The 20,620-nt window shown below is 49.3% G+C and overlaps 1 protein-coding gene across 6 annotated transcripts in view; it reads left to right on the plus strand.

Moving 5' to 3' along the window:
• CHST13 (carbohydrate sulfotransferase 13) overlaps nucleotides 1-20,355 on the plus strand; it is a 53,139-nt gene extending 32,784 nt beyond the window's left edge. For 3 of the 6 annotated variants that reach the window (XM_048957122.1, XM_048957126.1, XM_048957121.1), the window contains 2 exons: nucleotides 13,700-13,782; nucleotides 16,314-20,355. In XM_048957122.1, coding sequence (XP_048813079.1) covers nucleotides 13,717-13,782; nucleotides 16,314-17,159 — 912 coding nt within the window. In that variant the 5' untranslated portion in view covers nucleotides 13,700-13,716 and the 3' untranslated portion in view covers nucleotides 17,160-20,355. The other 3 variants (XM_048957127.1, XM_048957123.1, XM_048957125.1) reach the window with 3 other exon arrangements.
• Nucleotides 20,356-20,620: the final 265 nt, after the last annotated feature.

A 20,620-nucleotide genomic window follows, 5' to 3' on the forward strand; every position in this document is an offset into this window, starting at 1 on the left:
GATTCTTGTCTGCATCAAAGGATTGGCCATTGCTGGTCTCAGGAATTGTGCTGATTTTAGCAGCAGCGTGGCATGACAGTGCTGGTATGGATGCTGGGTAGAGAAATATGGGGAAGAAAGATGAAGGAGGTGAGTGGTATATGGAAAGTCCTGCAGTCAGCTGTGTCGTCAGCTCCTGCAGACCTCAGTTAATTGTGCAGTGCTGCCATACTGGGGTAGATCTTCTGGGAAAACTGTGAGTAGGCAAATCATACTGATATCCAAAGGCTGCCAGCATGGGGCTGGAGGGATGTGTGCATGAACTTGCAGTCTCCTGAGCAGTTACTAAGCAGCTTCTCCGTTCCAAAATAACGTTTCCTGATGTGAGCTGATGGATGTGAAGTATTTTAGACAACCTTCATCGTCTCAAGGCTTCCACCTCCTCTAACTGGCATTCCTTAAGAAATTAAGTCCTCTTGCAGCTCAGGGAACAATCCTAGGAGTGCTTGGAAGAAGGGGCACCTTTAACTGCCTGAGGCAAGTAGGGAAGATGAGATTGATCAGTCTGAGCCAGAAACCCTTCACAAAAGCACCAGCACTCCTGTTCTTACCCAGTTCTTGCTCTTTCAAGTCCATGCCTTTTGTGTGTTGGAGATGATGAGGAACATAGCAGACAGACTCTGCAAAGCAGCAGCCTGTGGGGTGGGGGATACTCCTGCTGTTCTAGCTTCTTCCAGTGCTAAATCACCGCCTCCAGTAATAAAGAAGAAAAAACAGTCCAGCTCTAAATGCTGCTTTCTCTTCTCTGGTTCTGTCCAGCTGCAGAATCCAGCTGTTATTTCTTTTGTCTTTCTAGCAGCACTTGCTTATCGCTGGCTGCTGCACTCATTCTTTCACATCCTGCCATCAGCTTGAGCTGTGGGATTTTCATGGGGCTTTGCAGGTCATAGTTGGTCTCTGAGCTGACTCCTTATGAGAGATACCAGAACCAGGACTGTAGTAGCACCAGGACCGTGACACCACCCCAACTGTTAGATGAGGAACTGTGAAGGTCTGGGATCTGGGAAGCGTCAGGGCTCCATCAGATCTGCTCATCTGCACCAACCCGTTGGGTTTTCTCTGGGTACTGACAGAGCAAAGCCCACTTCTCTGTTTCAGGTGTGCAGATGCCACTCCACCAGTCCAAAGAAGGACTGGGGCATTACAGTGGTGGCAGTGCCAGAAGCCACACCACCATGACACGGCACAAGTGATTCAGCTTTGTGACCTCTGCAGATCTGGCCTTTCAAGTTCTCTGAGCTGTGCGTCCATGGTCAGCAGTTGATCTTTTGAGCTGTCAGGCGGCTCCATCCTTGTGCCTACAGATTTGTCCCTCCAGGGCACAGATTGTTGGTGATTTGCAGAGGTCCTGTAGGGTGCTGATCCCTGAACCTGCAAATGCACTTAGCCTGAACGGAGTCATGTAGATATCAGCAGATCTTTTCAAACCAGGGATGTTGTTGTTTTATATATATATATATATATATATATATATATATATATAAATTTTTTTTTTTTTTTAGAACAAGAAAGAGCTTATTTTAGACCTCAGTTCCTCCCCATTGTTTAGAGATATTTTCAGGCTAAAATTCAGGCACGACCAAAGCTGAGGGCAGGTCCCCACTGACCCAGCAGGCGCAGAGCCCTTCAGATAAGCAGGGCTGTGAAACTGAAGAAGCCCCTTGAGATCGTGCTGCTTTTTCTGCTGTGTTTTGTTTTGTTTGCTTTTGTCATGGGGCACTTCTGCTGGGCTCAGGTTGCTATCAAGTCCAGGGGGCAGCTGCTGCCCTGGCAGCCGGCACTGACCCAGCGCTCAAAGTGCACTGCATGTGGCTGCAGTGCGTTGGGCAACGTGGGCTGGATGGTCCCCAGGGCTGCCATGCTGGGAGATGTGAAATGCCATCGCTGTGACCCCTCGTGGTGGAACAGTCAGCTCGGTGCAGTGCTGAAAGCAGAGCGATAATGAAGCCCATCTGTTCCTGAGGGCCAGGCATTGAATGAGGAATGCTTTTTCTTGTCTTTCTTGGCTCTGTACAGTTTCCTGAGAATCTCTGATATGTGTAAGAGGTTTGGGAGGGAGAAAAAGGGGGCTCAGTGTGCTGGGAGTTAACTCTGTGCATGCAGGAAAGATTTACATCTTGATGACTCTTTGCTGCCCCGCATCCCACAATGTCTTGGCCCCACTGCTGCTCTCTGGAAGCACTCTGCACCTGTGCTTTCCTCTTTGGTCCGACTCCCAGGGTCCCAAAGCTCCAACTTACACTGCAAAAAGGGCTCTGGGAACTGTTAGATGCTGGATTTTCATTCTTGGTGGCTGCTTCCCACCAGCATCTGAATAGAGAGCATGACAAGGCCTCCGTCTTAATCCCAATGCAAACACAGCTGCCTTTCCTAGGACTTGCTAGAAAGCCAGCAAACTACAAAGGCATTAGGTGCTCAGCTCCCATTACTCTCCCTCAGAACTGAGTACCTGAAGAAGAGTTTTACTCCCCAAATACCTCCGTGAGGCCAAACCAGGGGTGTTTCACATCCAGGCTTTAAGGCATAGCTGGGCAAGTGCCCAAATCTTCCCTTGTTAAAAGGCAGTTAAAGGCTGTTAGATGTCTGGGAGAGGGGGAACATCTAATCTTCCTTACCTGGGAAAGCCAGAATCAAAGCCTGAGATGGGCAATGGTGGGTATAAAGAGTGGCTCCATACCCTTGGGAGCCAAACTCCTCTTCATGCATTTTTTTCCTGGGGACCCCCGAATGTAGGAAGTAGCATGGCAGCCCATGCTTTAGTTTTGTTCCTTTCAGTTTTAATGAGCCAGGAACAGAGCTGATGCTGTGTTTATTGTGTTGGAAGGCGAGCGTGATGCTCAGAGAGCACACAGCCTGTGTTAGAACAGGGAAGGGAAGGGGAGCCAAAGGACACACTGTGAGAATTGGCTTTGTGTGATTCAAGCCCTGTGCAGAAGCGATGCCCAACTTTCCCTGGTGCCAAAAACTTTGCGGGAGTTGACACAGTGTCTTTCAGCAGCCATCGAGATGCTCCCCAAACCAAGGAAGCCTTGTAGTCAGGTGAACCTGTTCCCATACCATCCAACAGCCTCAGTAATTCTGCTCTCTTCTGACTGGGCTGACCCTCCAGAGCCCTGCATTGCCCTGAAGAATGCTTTGCAAAGCTGGTGCTGTTTGAACCCCGCAGACAGGACAGTGATTGCAAAAAGAGCAAACACACTGCACTGCCTTGTGCAGACACGCAGCAGATACCAGCATCTGTATGCCAGTTTGCTGGGGGACTGGTCAGTGCTGGGAAAACAACTCTCCAACGTAGGTTTTATTTTTATCAGGCCTCTTGCAGCAGCCCTTCCTGGGGCAGCTTCCTAAAGATTCCTGCTCAGAACCTTCCCTGAGCTATAAGGCATGGAAGTGGGAAGTAGCCGCAGCTGGGCAAGGGAACAAGTAGGTTGTGCTGTCTGATCCTGCTTTCCTCATCAAGCCCCAGAGCTTTTCATGTTTGGCTAAGATAAAAGGGTTGTAAAGTTTTGGGCAGGGTCCGATGGGAATTTGGCTGGGAAGGGCCAGGAGTTGGTATTTCCTGGGAATAGAAAGCAGTTTCTTACCCTTAAAAGGTAGGAAGGTCTCTCATCCTGCAGGAAGTCTGATATGCTGGGTTCAGCAGCTACATCTGCAGTGAAGGTGGCTTGTTACCTTTTCCCCCTACAGGAAAGCATTGGCCACACAACCCACATCCTTCAACAGCTCTGTGCTGAGGTGGAAGTCACCATTCAGTGGTGGAAGTCACCATTCAGTGTCAGTATTTAAGATGGCCCAGGGCCTGTTTTTGAAGTGGTGAATGAGGGATTCAGTGTCTGCAGTCCTTCCCCACGCAGTGGAAACCCTTGCAGCTTTGCAGTCCTTCCCACCAGCATGGAGAGCCCAGCCTGGCTCCTTCAGACCCCATTTGCAGTCCTCTTCCCCCTGCTTTCCCACCACGTTGTGAGTTACCATCCCCAACGCACTGAGGCTGCAGAGCAGAAATGTTCTCAGTGTTCCTGTGGTGCTGATGGCCATCACCAAACCCTGTGTGTTGTCACTTTGTGGAGCTGTTTCTGCAGCTGGGAGATGCTGCAGGCTGCCCTGCCCTTGAAATGGATGTTCTGCTGGAATGGATGTATTATGGGACTATATACATCAGCCATGTACACGAGCCATTGCTGAGCGTGGGTGCTGGCATCTGTGCTCATTTTCAGAAAGGAACTTAATTTGCTGAGAGTCACTTGGGGCATCATCCAGCTGGACTTGATGCTGCTTTCTCCCCAAAATGTCCCATTCGAAGGCGGCTCAGCTCTAGCTGAGTTTCAGCCCCTTGTGCAGCTCCTGGCAGCTCTCCCATGGTGCATGTGCATGGAGATGTGCTGAAAATCTGGTAGCTGCACATCATGCCCATAGGTCCCATCCCGTGTCATATGGAGGGACAGCCCAGCCACAAGTCCTCTTGTCACCACGTTGCTCGTAGCTTATCCTTCTCTGGGGAAGTGCTGCTTTACAAGCAGCTCCTGGCTACTCTCCCACTCCTTCTGCAGGGGAACCTTGTCCAGGGCTGGGGCTGTCCCTTGCAGCTGCTCCTGGGGCAGCTCCCTCATTTCTCCATGGAAATTTGCAGTCTCATTGCTAATGTGAAACCTGATCCAGCCTTGCTCTATGCCAGATGTTGCTCTACTGTCATGAATTGCTGACCTCTCGGGAAGGAGGGCAATGTTGACATGAGGTTCAAAGGTGCTGTTTGTTTGGAGCTGTTAGATGTGGGTATCTCTGGAGCTCAGAGCACTTCCTTCAAGGCAGGGACCTGGGAAATTAGCGCAAACTAATTGGAGGTCAGAAGCTCCTCAGCAGTTCCCCATCCCTGATCCTGTCATGATCCTTTACAAGTGTGTGGCTCTGCCCTTCCTCTGGTAGTGGATTTGCACGGTCACGTTTCCCTTTAACATGGGAAGGTGGCAAGTTGCATCCTGCAAACATCTGCAGAGCTGGGCCGTTCCTTTTGGCTAGGCTGCTGTGGTAGTATATTTGCAGCTGGGTCCTTTCCAAGTTTACTCCTGGCAACACTGAACAGATTGATTTCCCTTTAGCTTAATAGGGCCGGCACATGCAGGCACTGTGAGGCTGAAGGAGGGCTGGCCTGGCTTTGGGGGTGGGGGGAGCTTTGCTTCAGTTGCCCATGAATAGCTGCTGCTGGGTGGGTGCTGGTGCAAGAATCCTGTCGATCTCCCCGCAAAAAGGAAAGAGATGTCTCCAGAATTTGCAGAGTTTGCCTGGCAGTGGGGAGGCAGATCCTCCAGCCCCTCAGACAGGTTGCTGCCAGTGGTCATGGATCAGTTGTGTCTCAGTGCTGCAGTGATTCTGGAAATGTTGCATCTTTTCCTGGCTTTTTTGTTGCCTCAGGCAATGCCCACATCTAAATGTAGCAGAGGTAGGCACAAGGAGCTTCTTATCACAGAAGTTCTGCCCTGGAGATGCCTCTTCCTGGCCTCCAGCAGCCTGTAATGAGCTCCTCTCCTGCTCTGCAAACTTATGCATCTCTTCTGCATGTGCATCTTTCTCCATACCTTGTGGCAGTGACTTTCACAGCTCCGTGCACCACTGTCATTTCGAATGGCACTCCCAGGACACAGGCACTGAGCAGAGCAGTGGCCATGTCCAAGATGCTGCCATGGAAGCATTTGCTGAGTGTGCATTTTTTCCGAGATCTGCTCATAGATCTTTTCATCAATTCCAGATGCATGGAGCTGTCAGGCCATGTTGAAACACATTCAGCAGGAAAGCTGCTGAGCCATGTAACCTTAGAGGGCTGCATTTTTTTTCCTTGTGTGCATATCAGAAACCTCGTGTGCAGAGGGCACAAACCATGTCTGCCCAAATCAGACCAAGCTGCAGGCAGGTTTTGAGCAAGTCCAGCCTGGCCCAGGACACCCTGCACCCATCTCCTGCATGTCGTGGCAGGGATCTGTCTGTGCGTTGGCACTGCCAACATGTGCCTTGCTCTGGTTCGTGCTGAGCAGTGATCTGGAAAAGGGCTTTATTGACAAGGAATGGCAAAGCTGGCAGTTTGGACTTGCATCAGACATGCACGCAGCAAACTGGGGCCAGGAGAGAAGCAGGCATAATGAATGGGGAAGGGAGACTGCTCTTGGAAAGCTTCTAGCTTGGTGTGTAGGAGAAATTAAGCATTTGAAACAAGGGGGTTGCATGGTACTTCTGCACAGAGGCCTTATTCCTCCTGGATGCTGATAATTTTGTGTTTCCTATCAAGATGTCAGTTGCATTTCTTATGATAGCAGAGAGCTAGGCATGTTGCCCCAGGGAAGTACACCCCCTGCTTCAAATGCCTGTGATCCTCCTATCGCACCTGGCTGACATCTGCCTCGGCCTGCTGCCAGGTGACCTCCTGTAGCCACCAAGGAGACACGTGGTTTGGGAGGGACCTCTGATCAGGACAGAGCGTCCAGACCAGCCACTGTTGGCTCTGGTCCTGCTCTGAGCCCTGCTGATGACACTGCAGCATTTGGCAGATTGCATGAAGCAGCTGGATTGTTTCTTTTCCTCTCTGTGTGATCTACTGTGAGCTAGTCCTATAGCTCCACCTTTTTATTCCTTCACTTGATTAGCATTTCTCTGACTGTTCCTTGACTCAAGTTGGCTAAATTGGAATAAGGAAGCCTTCCTTGAGGATCATAGCTTGGGACATCCCTGTCTCCAAAGAGAGGAGAGCCATGCAGCCAAATGCCAGTTATGCCAGCTCCAGTCCCTGGGTACAGCTGGTGATGTGGTCCAAGGTGAGAAAAGGAGGAAAAGCGCTTTCAGAAACGATAAGGGAAAAGGAATATGTGCAGGAGAGCAGAGATCAAGGGAGGAAAGCACTTCTGATGAAGGATGGAGGTGATGAGGGGTGGTCACCAGGAGGCTGTGAGGCTGTTGACAAGACACATGCTTATCTCTCCTTGGCACAGGGCAATGCCTCCCATACTGAGGTTGCTACAGTGTTTTGGAGGTCGAGCTGAGATATTTTCCTATCAAAGTCAACATGTCTGATGAAGCTGGCTCCAGACAGAGAAAACTGATGTTTGGTGGCTCTCAGTGCTGGTGGCAGTTTGCCCATGAGCACCGGGTCCCAGACAGCGGAGGGCTGCTGCACACATCTGGGATCACAGGCACAGGTTGGGGCAGGTGTGTGTGGGGTTAGGGCCCACGTCAGCTCTCTGGGGCCCTGTGATTCCACCCCAGATGTTCTCCTCACTGCTGCTGCTGGCAGGCTCGGCACTTCCCTGTCTGGCTGGAACAGAAGCAGGACATGTGCTCACCGTGACGCCTGGCTCTCCCCATCCCTTTCCACAGAGCATCATATAGGGCCTTCCTCCATGTCCTGAGTTAACATTGCCTGGAGGTGGCACCTCTCTTGTCCCTGGACAGATGCCTTCCAGCAGCAGGTCTCATCCCTAGAACAGTGAGTGATTTTTCCTATTAAAGGCGGTGCTGTCTGTCGAATTATCCCATGTAAAATGCTTGACAGTGTGTTTCTTGGCTGAAGGGAGACTGTCATTAGTGCCAGGGAAATGCCAGCTCCCAGCTGGGGCTGCAGTAGTAAATCCTGGAGACTAGAGCTGGCTGGACTGCTCCTAGCACCTCCTTCCATCTCCTTACCAGAGGAAGATGTCAAGGGAGGAGGGTAATAGGGGCTGCTAGGACCTCTGTCACCCAACCTCACTGCTGCAGCTCATCGTGCTGGTTATACATAAGCTGTTGTTCCCTATGTAAACCTTCTCACATGCACATCCCCTATCATCCTGCTCCATGTTGCCTCTGAGCTACTTTTGTTTGTGGTTTTCCCCTCAGCTGTGTGGGTAACCTCCTTGCAAGGAGTCTCCCTGCAGCCCCCATGCAGTTTCTATGCACTGGGAGGCGAGGGGTGCAGGGGGGTTAATTATTTGGTTTGTCTGTTTCAAAAGGACTAGGAGGAATGGTAGGAAGTGTGTAGTGCTGGAAAAAGCTTAGCTAAGCTTTCAAGCATTCCTCTGCTGCTGGGACTCTGTTCTATCTGATCCAGCCAAGTTCAGGTCATTCTGTTTAATTTCTGCTGAACAAAACAGCTTTAAGTCAGGACCACATGAACCTCTGCTTGGGGTGTCTTCAGAGCTCCTCCCACAGACAGTGGTCCCAGGAGGGCTGCCCTTGCTGACGTGGCTCTAGCAGCCATTATGTGCAATGGAGAGCCCATCTTTGGCTTAAGTTTGTTGTATTGGAGTGCCTGCATTTCGCTTTTGGGATTACAGCAAGATGCACATTTGGGGCAGAGAATGATGATGCTTGTGTTGGTGTGCAGAGAGGTATGCTGCCAGGCACTGTGGCAGCTTGAAAATAGAGCCAAAGTTGTATGGCTTGAAACCAGGCCACCTGGAGGCAGTTCCTGAGCCTGAGAGCTGTAAGGTGATGGTGGTGGTTTCAGATAGACCACTGGAGCCATGCTCAGTGCCTGCAGGTTGTGGTGTAGATGGGGACGTGGAAGGATGCCATTAGACCACAGTGTTGACCTTCTCTTTTCACTTCCAGCTCTCTAACAGAAGAGATTGGGGCTGAATTGACAACACTGAAGGGTGCATTTGGGCAAGTCAAACACATGCCTCTGTTAGACTTCTTTTCCTTCCTCGTCTAGTGTTTTAATTCAGTCTCTGTTGTCTGTACCTCCAGCTTTTTAGATGCAGTAAATCTGAGTGGTCACTAATTGGATTCAGCCTCTTTGCTGAAGCAAAAATATTGTGTTCTAAAACTTTCCTGTAAGAATGACAATTGGAACAGTTTAGATTTTCATTCCCAGAAGCGTTCCCTTAACTCTGAAGGTGGATAAGGATGTCAGAGTCAGAACTGCTACGCTTTGCAGCTGAATGCAGCAAGTACGAAAGCAAAGAAAGGGGCATTCCCATGATCTTTGTCTCCATCAAACAGTGGTCACTGCCTTTGGAGTCATCAGCTCAGTAGGTCTGGAGTTGTATTTGGGATTTTGGTGCTTGCGATCACATTTATTTAAAAAAAAAATTAAAAATCCCAACAATCACCCTTTGTTCTTAGGTGGAAATTGAGCAAATGTTTTCTCCATCAGTGCAAGTCCAAGTATAAAAGCCAGAGCTTCCTAGAACTAAGCTTCTTTCCAACCAGCTCTGTTGGCTCCAGTTGCTCTGCTCCTTCCAGCCAAGGCCATTCACACAGACAGTGGGCCACTGCCCAGGTCTCAGCGGCTGCTCCCGCATGCGATCTTTTGGCCCCAGTGCTCTGGTCCATCCTCAGACAGTTGAGGTGTCCATCCAAGCTGCGTGTCTCAGGCTTTGCTATCAGGCTGGGAGGGAAAACTGAGCTCAGACTGCTGGACTTCTGTGGATAACAAGCTCTGTTTTCACTTTCTCTCTTGTTTTATTTTTTCCTCTTGGACGCTAGAACCGAAAATTGGACCGTTTCAGCAGTCAGTGACTGCAGCCAGGGTTTGGCTTCGAATGAAGCAGTCTCAGTATCCTCTCTTAAATCAGGTGGTGGGGTCCTTCTCTGTGTCTCCTGGGTGCAGCCACTTGAGTAGCAAGGAGCCCGTCTTCAAGGAGCAGAGTTGTGTTGGCCATTGGTCGCATATTGTGTTGGGTACTATTGAGGGAACAGAAACAGTGAAGTCCAGAGAAGCTCATTGCTGCAGCCACCTTCAGCCATAGAGACCCAGGCCCTAATTTCTGGCTCTTCCAGAAGCCTGTGCCATGACTTTAAGCAAGTGTTTCTAAGCTGGTCCCTTGAAACTGCAGATCTCTGGATGTTGTTTCCCCGTTTTACAAAAAGGACTGCCCATGCCTTTCTCACTCCCCCGTGGGGAGCTGCAGGATGTAATTAACATGCAGACCCATCATTTTGGGTGACCAGGCATCACGATTATTTTTTCTCCTTTTTTAGGTTTTGTGCAGACACAACAGGAAGTGCATCTGCTGCTGTGCGGTAGAGCGAGGCGATAGCAGTGGGGTCAGGAGTAACTCTTCAACTCTTTGGGTGCACATTCACCTGCCAGCAGGTGTGTTTGCTCTTCTGGGCTGGTCACCACCATTTCGGATTGGATATCACAAGTGGACCATTGGACTCTTTGTAGCTCAAGGACCCAGCCTTCCAAATCCCTGAAGACTCACCCCAGAAGGAACTGGGATTCTTTGCAGCTGGAGTCTCACTCATCTGGGGTTTCCAAACCTCCCCTTAATTGTGAAATTTGGCTCTGGAGTGAGTGCCCCATCCCTGAAGCATGTTCCATTCCCCCTGGCTGGAACATCCCATCCCAGCTTGGGGACAGCCCGCTCACCTCACTGCCCTTTTCTGTGCTCAGGAGCTGCCATGGGCCACCAAGGGCAGAGCTGTCGGTGTTCCAAGTGAAGACTGCTATGCAGTGGATAATGACATTTGTGCTTTTTTCTATTTTTGCTCCTATGGTAAATACCTCACTTGATGTCTTCCAGGACACCGTTTGCCTTTTCTATCACTGTTACACTGGCAACTGATAGCTGTGAACTAATGCATCTGGGATCTCCTGCCACTTCCAGCAGCAAAGTAGCAGAAACTGCTAAATTCCAGCACTGCAAAATTAAATTCTGCTTTATTTTTCGCTTCCCTGGTCCAGGACAAAGCTTCCATTTCCCTGCTTGGTGTTTCAGTCTTTCCCTGCCGTGGCAGACTTTCTCAGTGCTTTGTCTGCCATTGGTATCATTCTGGTTTTATGCCAAATCTGTTCCTGGAGTATTGATCCCAGAGGTGATCTAGGAGATGTTATGCTAGAAATCCACCTCCTGCCCAACATTTCCCCTTCAAGCATTGCTTGCCTTCCAGCTGCTCGTATCCCTTACAGTTCCCCTTTTCAGCTTCTTCTCTGTTTTGAAGTACGTATTTCCTGTGGTGAGCTGTATCTCGTGCTGTACGTGTATCTGGGTGACTATCTGCAGGAACTGCTTACGTTATTGATACTTCAGGTTGCATGGGTATGAGCTGTGCCCAGCGACTGCCAAGCTACATTTTATTCCCCTTTCCAGTTCTGCACTCGCATTTTTTATCATTTTTCTTTTCATCAGACTCTTTCCTTTAGCCTTGGTAATGCTGATGTCAGACTGACGGGCTTGTCACTGCCTGAATCCTGTCTCCCAGCCACAGTCTTAAATTCAGGCACTGGATTTGCTGCTGTGGACACTGAGAACCTCCCTCTGTAATTAAGAGTCTCTGCAGCCAAGAGAGTGAATTCCTTCCCTAGTGCTTCCAGAAGGCTGGGATGGGCACGATCCAGTGTCTGCTCAGCTCACATATGACTGCCTTCATAATCAGCTAGTGCACCTAAATAGTCACAGCTTTCAAATCCATTCCTTTTTCCAAAGAAAACTGGCAAGTCATATAAAGCCCAGATCCTGCTGTGTGATTGATGTCACACCACTGCAAGAGAATGGCTTTGGTTTTGATGGGCTAGCACAAAAATCTGGGCTGCAGGAGGCTCCAAAATGAGCTCCTTTTCAGCCTCTCCTCACTCCATGATTTCTGATCAGTGTTACTGCTTTAGCATGGGATTTGATGCTCTGTCCCTGCTACCTTCTTGCTTCATACTTTGAAGCTGCAAAGGACAAATGTAATACTCCCTTCTGCCTGTCTCACTGAAAAGCATTTTGGATTCAGATGAGGGATGTCTGCTGTCTTTGTACACAAATGGTGATCCGGTGGTTGCTGGGGATTGACATTCTGTCCCCTTCAGAAATGGGATATGCTTTGGCTAACTGACATCTCTGCTTACAGATGCAATTACAGCAGTGCTAAATTTCTGTGGATTACCAGTGCCTGTGGTGGAATCCAGGAGCCTCTGTAACAAGCTATGAAGTCAGGAGGACAGGCAGCATGCAGAGATCTTGGCAGTTCCTTTGTGATGGAAGATCCTGCTGTACTCAGGGCCCTGGTGCCAAAATGCAGCACAAACCATTAATTTGCTCTGGTGATACTCCCTCCTAGACACTGTCATATATATCAATATTCCTTGGCCTTCCCAAACTGCTTGGAATCCCAGGAGCATCCCACGGATGAGTAACAGATGGTACAGGGGATGAGACTCCATTTCTATGAACTGCCTCTTGCTGTCCAGGCTGCATCTGACACTTAATGGAAGAGACAGGCACAGATGAAGACAAGCCTTTTCCCTGTGTGTTTGGTTTCCTCTCTAGCTGTGCAGTTCAACCTGCTATAGATCACTGGGGCTTAGTTTTCTTAAGGTGGGCTGTTGTATTTGTTGAGTGGTATAGGGACAGAATGGGGAGAGACCTCAGTGTGGGATTGGATGACAGGGTGGTCGGAATGGGTAAGAGAGGTTTTGTGTTCAAACTAGGATTTTGAGCTGGGTGATGAACACAAGTCCACACTGCTCCGAGCTGTGCTGGTGTGAGTTGTGCTCGTTTGTAGCAGCTTCAGGTCACCCTGGGCTTGTTTATGTCCCTTGTCAGAAAAGTTTTGGATGATGCACGAGGTAACCTTGAAAACAAACGCCTCCACATTGCCTTTGCTAAAGGTAGGAGCAGCGCATGCAGTGCCCACACTGTTAACTCTAACCCACTTGAGTTCAGTGCTCTCTGCTCACAGCTGGGCCATGCAGGCAGCGAGTTCAATCCCATTCCTTTCAATTTGCAGAAAGCTAAGCAAGAAAATATGAAATGGGATCTGCTGGGTTCAGTGCCCCCAGACCAGGCTGTGAGTTTTGGGTCCTCCGCTTGTCTCTCATTAGCACTGAGGCCATTTCCCCCTCCTGTGGGGTAACTGGTACAAGGCAGTGAGGAAGGAACAGCTCCTCACTGAGTCATGTTGTGACCCGTGGTGCCACAAGAAGCATTCTTTCCCATGTCAAGTGTGCTGGTGATGAAATCGTGTGAGTTCAGCCAGGCATTTCCCCTAATTACAGCCTGAAGGAGTGATGCTGAGTTTATACTGGGTGACTGTGCTTTGGAGCAGTTTTCATGTAGGCAAAATGTAAGCATGTGAAAAACAAGACAGAATTTGGAAGCAAAAAGCCTCGGTGTTAGAAACTTTCATGTTAACAGAAGCGGTGTGAGTGATGCCTGGCTCTGCCTATAGGTTGCTATGTGGATGTGAATCCCTCTGTTTTCAGGTGCTCTTGAAATCAGAACAAGCTGTTCTCTTTCTGTATGGCCTTTCATGTGTTTAAAGGATGTCTGGACCTTTTGCATCCTAACTGTATATTTTATTGAAAAAAATAAGGGGGAGGAACAACAGCTATTTTCATTGAGAAGTCCCACACCACTGAAATTTTGTGCTGGTGGCTGTGTTTTTTAATTACTTCATATAAATCAGTCATTTCTTTTGACTAAAACCCAGCCTGTGAAGAGTCTACAGTCTACTTAACATGCTGATAGCATTTGAGAACAGGTGAAAGGTAGAAATGACAATGGAGAAACACCGTCTATGGTGGGAGGAAAAAAATAAATCTCCCTGCATAGCTGAGCATCCTTCCTTAGAGCCACTTGGGATCACCTCTCTTTGGTGGACATCACCGCATCTCCATGTGGCCTCTACCACCAGTTTGGACATCACCGGAGAGGGTGAGGGAGGCAGCCCCCAACTCCTCTGATTTTTGTTTTCTCTCCCTTTGCAGCTGCAGAAGACGGGGCTATGAGGACAGCCTGGCAGGGGAAGTCCGGTCGCAGCCCACTCCAGGCCCTGTATGAGAGTGATCAGGTGAGGGGATGGGGTGAGGAAGTTGGGGTGAAGGGGGAGTGGGATGACCCTTTCTTTCATCCCTCCACAGTGTGTGGCACCAGTCAGCCCAGCGTCCCACACCAAAACCTCTAGCTGTGTCCAGAAGAAAAGACCACACTGTTTTAGGGGGTGATTGTTGATCAAAACTTCTGCTATGGTCTTTGTGGGTTCCTTCCAAGGATCTCTATGCATGCACATATATGTATGTATTTATGTATGTATATAAAGTCGCTGTTGGCCATGAAGCATTTATAATTCTGGGTCGCTTCAGTTCTCTCTATCATCTTGCCTGTACCCACTGAGGTATGGGACCTTGGTAGGTCCCTGCCCACATGGGACTCTGTTGCAGCCAGGGCCAGATCCCTCCCCATGCTTGACACCAGCGTTCCAAACTAGGGTGGTGCTTTCATGTCTGCATGAAGCAGCCGAATTACATTTGCTTTGGGAAAAATGGCTAATGTGGATTTCCTTAGCCATGATGCCTGCATACCCTAATCCTGCTGGAATGTCCTGGTGTTGTTTCCTTAAAAGTGATGCTTAATTTCTCTGGCTTTTAGAAGGGAAGGAAATTAAGGGAGCAATTTTGCTCTGAAATAACTGAAAGACATGCACTTATTCCAGTGGGCAGCTCTTGAAAAGTAGTCACATTTATTTGTTGCCATGCCTGCAGACAGTGTCTGTCTGTCTTTCTGTCTGTCTTTCCATTCCTATAGTTTTGAATTATGTGAGTGCAGGGAAAAACACCTGAAAAAAACCACACTGTTAAAATGCTTGGGTTTTTTTTAGCACTTTCAAAAAGTGTTTCCAATCTAAAAAAAATGGAGGGCAGCCTCCAAACAAAACCTAGCAAGAGAAATTTCTACCAGAAAGTTTGGCTCAGTAGCATGGTGTACCATGAAAGCATCTCTTCATGTATGATCACCACCTTCTTAGATTCAACGTTCCTCATATCCAGGTTGCCAATAATGTCAACATCATCTCTTGGTGACATGTAGGATGTGTTGGCTTTGCAGGTGGAGGTTTTTGCCCAGGTCTTAGTCCCACCCCGAAGGCAAGGACTGCTGAATCCTGTGTGGTGTGAGCAGTTTGTTTGAGCATCCAACCTCCCCAGTGCTGCCTCTCTCATGTTCTGGTGGCCACCCAAAACCCCCATCCAAGCCTCCAGGGAGAAGAATGGGTGCGGCTGAAGCTTGGCACAGAACATCCTTTGGCATGCATAAGCCATGCCAGCCGCCTGCAGCAAGGATGCAGGAATTGAGGAGGTGGCCTGCTCTTGCCCTTCATCTTGTGTCGGATCCCAGAGGGACCCACAGGCTGTAGGGACAACTGTGGAACTATGTGTTTCTAGCTAGACTAGCTGCGTGGCCTGAAGTGGAAGCCGCTAATGTCTTGCAACACAGGGGTCGTTGCACTGCACTGGAGCAACAGCTCTGTGGGGTCAGAAATGGAGGGTAAAACCGTTAGCATCTGTGGACAAAATGAGGCTTTTGGGAGGTTCCTGACATTGGCCTTGGCACTGAGTGTGAAATCTGCCATTCTCAGTGAGGAGACGGCAGAGGGAGCAGGCAGCAGGAGGAGGGGACTTTCCCCTTCTGAGTTCCTGGAAATGGTTTCCTTCCCCAGATGTGACAGTGTCATTCTGGAGTTTCTGATGAAAAGCAAGACAGGAAAAGTCACATCCCCAGATCAGCTGGGTGATTTCAGCTGGGGTGATTCCAGAGAGGTCACAGCAGCAGCTGCTGGGCCATGGTGCAGGAATCACATGGGAGGAGCGGAGGGGAAGAAGGATGACTTGTGGACATCTCTGAACTGTCTTGCCTTAAGGGAGACCACACCCTGAGCTGAGACATTGGAGTGGCATGTGTGGAAAAGGAAGTCTTTCAGGCAAAGGGGGTCGGGAAGGGTATTCCCACCACCTCCAGTTCTTTGTCTGCACCACAGGGTCTGTGCTGAAGGCTCTGCCTTCACCTATCCCTCCGTCTTTGCAGCACACCATGATGGGTTTTTGTGCATGCCCACACTTACGTGCCATATTTCTGCCTTGAGCTGTGGCTCCCAGATTCACAGCAAGCCCACAGGCACTGATGTCAGATTGCAGTGCCCCTTCACAGGGAGGTATGTGGGACCCTGTGCTAGCAAGGGGACTTCATTGTTGTCCCATGGGGTTTAGGCCAGACTGGTACAAGGAAAAGAGCTTCAGCCCAATGCTGAGGTGGCTGAGGTAACAAATACTTTGTGACCCTTTCTGCACTCCTGCTTTTCCCTCACACCCTTGGCTTGTTTTCTCATCCTGCTCATCATCAGACTTTTTTTCTTTATTTTGCCCCCAGCAGGTCCAAGCATTAAATACACTAAAGCAAGTTGAGCTCAGAGTGATTGCTGTCTCCAAAAAGCCCACGAAAAGCACCCTCCAAAAAAAAACACCAGGAAAGGGAAAGTGATGGGAACAGTTGTGTGTAGGTCCTCATTGGCGTGGGTGAGCCAGTGACCGTCTCCTTCTTTTTCCACAGTTTGAACAGTCATCACTGCAGGCGGTTCACCAGCAGCGACGGGAGCTGTTGAGCAACGTCTGCAACCGTTACACCCGCAAGCGGCGGCTGCTGCGGCCGGATGACTTGCGGCACTTGGTGGTGGATGACACGCATGGGCTGCTCTACTGCTACGTGCCCAAAGTGGCTTGCACAAACTGGAAGCGGGTGATGATGGTCCTGACGGGGCAGGGCAAGTACCGGGATCCTCTGGAAATCCCTGCCAACGAGGCCCACGTGTCGTCCAACCTGCACACTCTCTCTGAATACAGCATCCCTGAGATCAACCACCGCCTGCGCAGCTACCTCAAGTTCATCTTTGTGCGGGAGCCATTCGAGCGCCTGGTCTCAGCCTACCGCAACAAGTTCACCCGCAGCTACAACACGGCCTTTCACAAGCGCTATGGGACCAAGATCATCCGGCGGCACCAGCAGGAGCCCAGCGACAAGGCACTGGAGCGCGGGGATGATGTGCGCTTCGAGGAGTTTGTCTACTACCTGCTGGATCCACGGACTCAGCGGGAGGAGCCCTTCAATGAGCACTGGGAGCGCGTGCACTCGCTCTGCCACCCCTGCATCGTCCACTACGATGTGGTGGGCAAGTACGAGACCTTGGCCGAAGATGCCAACTACATCCTCCAGCTGGTGGGTGCCGACACAAGTGTCAAGTTCCCGTCCTCGTCCAAGACCACCAGAACCACGGACGACATGACAGCCCAGTTCTTCCAGGACATCAGCCCCTTCTACCAAAGACGACTCTTTAATTTATACAAAATGGACTACTTGCTCTTCAATTACTCCATCCCTTCTTACCTCCGCATCCGATGAGGCAGTTGCTGGGAAGAGAGGTGGGGAGAGCTGGGTACTTCTCATCTTGCCACAACTCCTCTCATCCCACCCATGCTCATCTATTGGTTCTCCCCATGCCCTCTCCATTACATTCTGTTCTGTGTGCCTCGTTCAGGCACGGTCTGGAGGGAGAACACCCCATAGAACACTGGGGCTGGAGTTTCTCCTTCCCTTTCTCTCCCACCCCTTGACTTTGGCACTTATCAGTGGGTGCAGGAAGCTGCTGGCTTTGAAGGTTTGCCTTGGCTGGGGTTTTTCTTATGACTAAAAGATTCCTCTATAGATCTAAGTCTTGGGAAGGGTCCTTTTTTGTGCAGGATCCTTTTGGGTGTTTCTCTTCCTCACTGGGCTGTTTGAGGTCAGCCTGGGGAGCAGGATGGGGCTTGTCAGAGATTTACATAGGAACAGAAATAAAGCAATAATGTAAGTTTTTCTTGTTCATTTCAAATTGCTCCCACCTTCTTCCTGCACTCTTGTCCTTCTATCCTGGCTTCCTGAGCCATCTCCATTGCTGTGGAGGGCGGCAATGTAAGCTGCATTTTGCTCTGACAGAGCCTAGCGGGCTTTTTGTTCCTCTTCTTCCATGTGCTCTCAGCTGGGATGCAAAATGCTGTGAATGGGGAGGAAGAAGCAGATGTGCAGCTGGTATGAGTGACAGAGATGAAACGATTTCTCCTGAACGACAGCAGCAGAGCCATCGATCTGTGCGTATGTGCATCTGGATTTCTTGTCAAGTCCAATAAATCCAGGTTCAGTTTTTTGTTTTCTCTTAATTATGTAAAAACAGGTATTGATTGTTTTGCAAAGCCATACATCCAACACAGGTGCAGGTACACCCACTTGGCACAAAGGGATGGAGGAAGAGCGTCCTGCAGAGAAGGTGATGTTGCATTGGGAAGGCTGGAGGAGTGTGTGTGTGTGCGTGTGTGTGAGAGAGAGAGAGAGAGAGAGAGAATTTATGCATGTGCATCAGAAAAAATAGAGAATTAAAAATGGAGACAGAGACACCTAGAGGAAAATTCCCCTTTGCTTGGTTGGCTTCGGACGATTCACTCCTTGAAGAAGAAACAGAAGGGAGTCGAAACACAAAAGAAAATTACAAACCCGGTCCCGGGGTTTTAAGTTCAAGCCAGTCCTAGGAGCTTTGTTTCTTTAAATCCATATTTAAAAAGTCTTTTCTGTTCAGCCCTGGCGAGGTGGCTGCCTTAGTAAATAAACGCAGTGGTAATAGAATTTGCTGTAGTGTGTCTGCTGGCCCAGCTGCGAGCACTTGACTTATTAGTGCAATACAATGGAGGTTTTATGAAACCCCAGTGTGCTCAGACTGTTTTAAGAAATAATGTTTTCATCTAACAACTTTTGGCTGTTACATCTTAACCTTTTTTGCTCTCTTGATTCTGATCTGAACCTTTCTGCTGACATTTCCCCCCTTGGTTATGCTGTTTGGACAGTGGGTTTAGCAAGCACTGAATAAGAAAAGGAAATAAATAGAATTGTTGGTGATGCTGGCAGCCTGAGTGGTTCTCCCAGAGCTGGAGCTTTTGCAGAAATGGCCTTTCTAGAGATGAATCTCAGAGCACAGAAACAGCTGATGCATGCTGCAAATGTCAGCATTTGTGCTCAGTGTGTTCCTTCTGTGTTCTCGGGAGTCTTGCAGTCCCTGGATAGTGCTGCTTGGTGTTGGAAAAGAAATCATAGTTCCAATCACCACAAGTTCTTGGTCATTTGGAGTCGGTCAGCATCACTAAGGAATGGAGTTTTGGATGGATTTGTGTTCTTGAATACCATGTTCTGCAGGTAGCTGGTGGCACATTGAGTGGCAGGTACAAATATATCCTCGCTCCTATGGGTGTGCATGCTGCTGGCTGGGAGAGCTCTGCTGTGACAGCAAGGAGCCAGCAACCAGACTTTGTCCATAATGGTGACTGGTGCTGGCTGGGGTGTTCCTTCCCTCTGTATTGTATCCCCAGCAAGTCCCCGCTTTGCACAGTAAGGCTGCAGCCTACCTGTTGCATTCTGTGACATTCTGTGACATGCTGTCTTTGGGCTGATGCGTTTGGATATACCCACTTTGGGGCTTTTTCTACAGTTAAAATCCAGTGCATTTAGGTCACGTCCTCAGCCTTCCTTATGCCTAAACATCACTCCCCAAAGCACAGCGTGACAGTGACAGAAAATGGCAGCATGGAGCGGGTGGTGATGGAGCGAGGAGGACACCGTGTGACAGGAGGGGATAACTGCAGGTGTGACACCTGCGGGACTTCGTGCTGGAATCCAGTTCTCTCAGTGGCTTCTATTTTTAATTATCTTTTCCTGCATCCCTTCTTCTTAACAGATAAGAAATTATCGAAGCGATTGGATGAGAGGTCATGGCCTTAAGCTGTCCCAGAGCAGGCTCAGGTTGGGTATTTGGAACATTTTCTTCTCTGAAAGAATGGTGATGCAGTGGCACAGGCTGCACAGGGAGTGCTGGAGTCACCATCCCTGGAGACGTTACAGAACCACAGAGATGTGGCACGGAGTAATGTGGTCAGTGGGCAGGGTGAGGGGGGGGTGGGGTTGAACTCGGTGATCCCAGTGGTCTTTTCTAGCCTTAATGATGCTGTGGTTCTCTACCTCTTCTCAACCTAGGGCTGGGAGCGTAATCCTTGGTGCTTCTGCACCAGGGCAGTGATGGGTCAGGGCAGGACAAGCTGTGGGCCAAGCAGCCAAGGTCACCCCAGCAGTGGGAGCCCAAAGACTAACAGAGTAAATCAAGTGAGCTGTGATAATCGCACGCGGCTTGGCCTCAGGCAAGGAACAACCTTGCAAACTCTCTTTGATGAACCCTCCCTTCTGCAACTCCCCCATCAAGTGCCTATTAAAAATTAATAGTTAAAAACCGAGAACCATGAAGCAGCATTCAGACCTCTGAGTCACAGCTGAGACAGGGCAGTGGGGTGTGGTGTGAGGCTTGGGAGCTGCTGTGGAGCTCTCAGAGCCCCAGGGATGCAAAAATAAAGAACAGCATCACCTTTATCTATCTCTGTGTGCATGCACACATATACAGTGTAAATAGCAATTCTTTTATAATGTACAATAGGATTATTTCAAATAATTGTAATATTTATATGTTAATACATGGACTATATGTAATAAGTATGTGTATAAAATTTGTTACCAGAATAATTAAATAGCAAACATGATTGTACTATTCTGTTCATAGTGTGGTTATATTTGTATAGGAGGGTGATGTTTGTGTGTGTTTATACGTGTGTGTACATGGTACCTATACAAACACATGTACACAAACACAGAGGAGCTTCCTCCCCTGTTGAGCCTTCCTACAGGCCAACAAACTCAAGTTCTACTGAGCAGGAGCTTTCTTTCCCAAGCTCGCTGTGCACTGAAGCTTGGGTTGTTTACCAGCTGGAGGATTAAATAGACTTCCATTGAAGGGA

The sequence above is a fragment of the Lagopus muta genome, chromosome 11 (genome assembly GCF_023343835.1).
Source record: "Lagopus muta isolate bLagMut1 chromosome 11, bLagMut1 primary, whole genome shotgun sequence".
Taxonomy (NCBI): Eukaryota; Metazoa; Chordata; class Aves; order Galliformes; family Phasianidae; genus Lagopus; species Lagopus muta.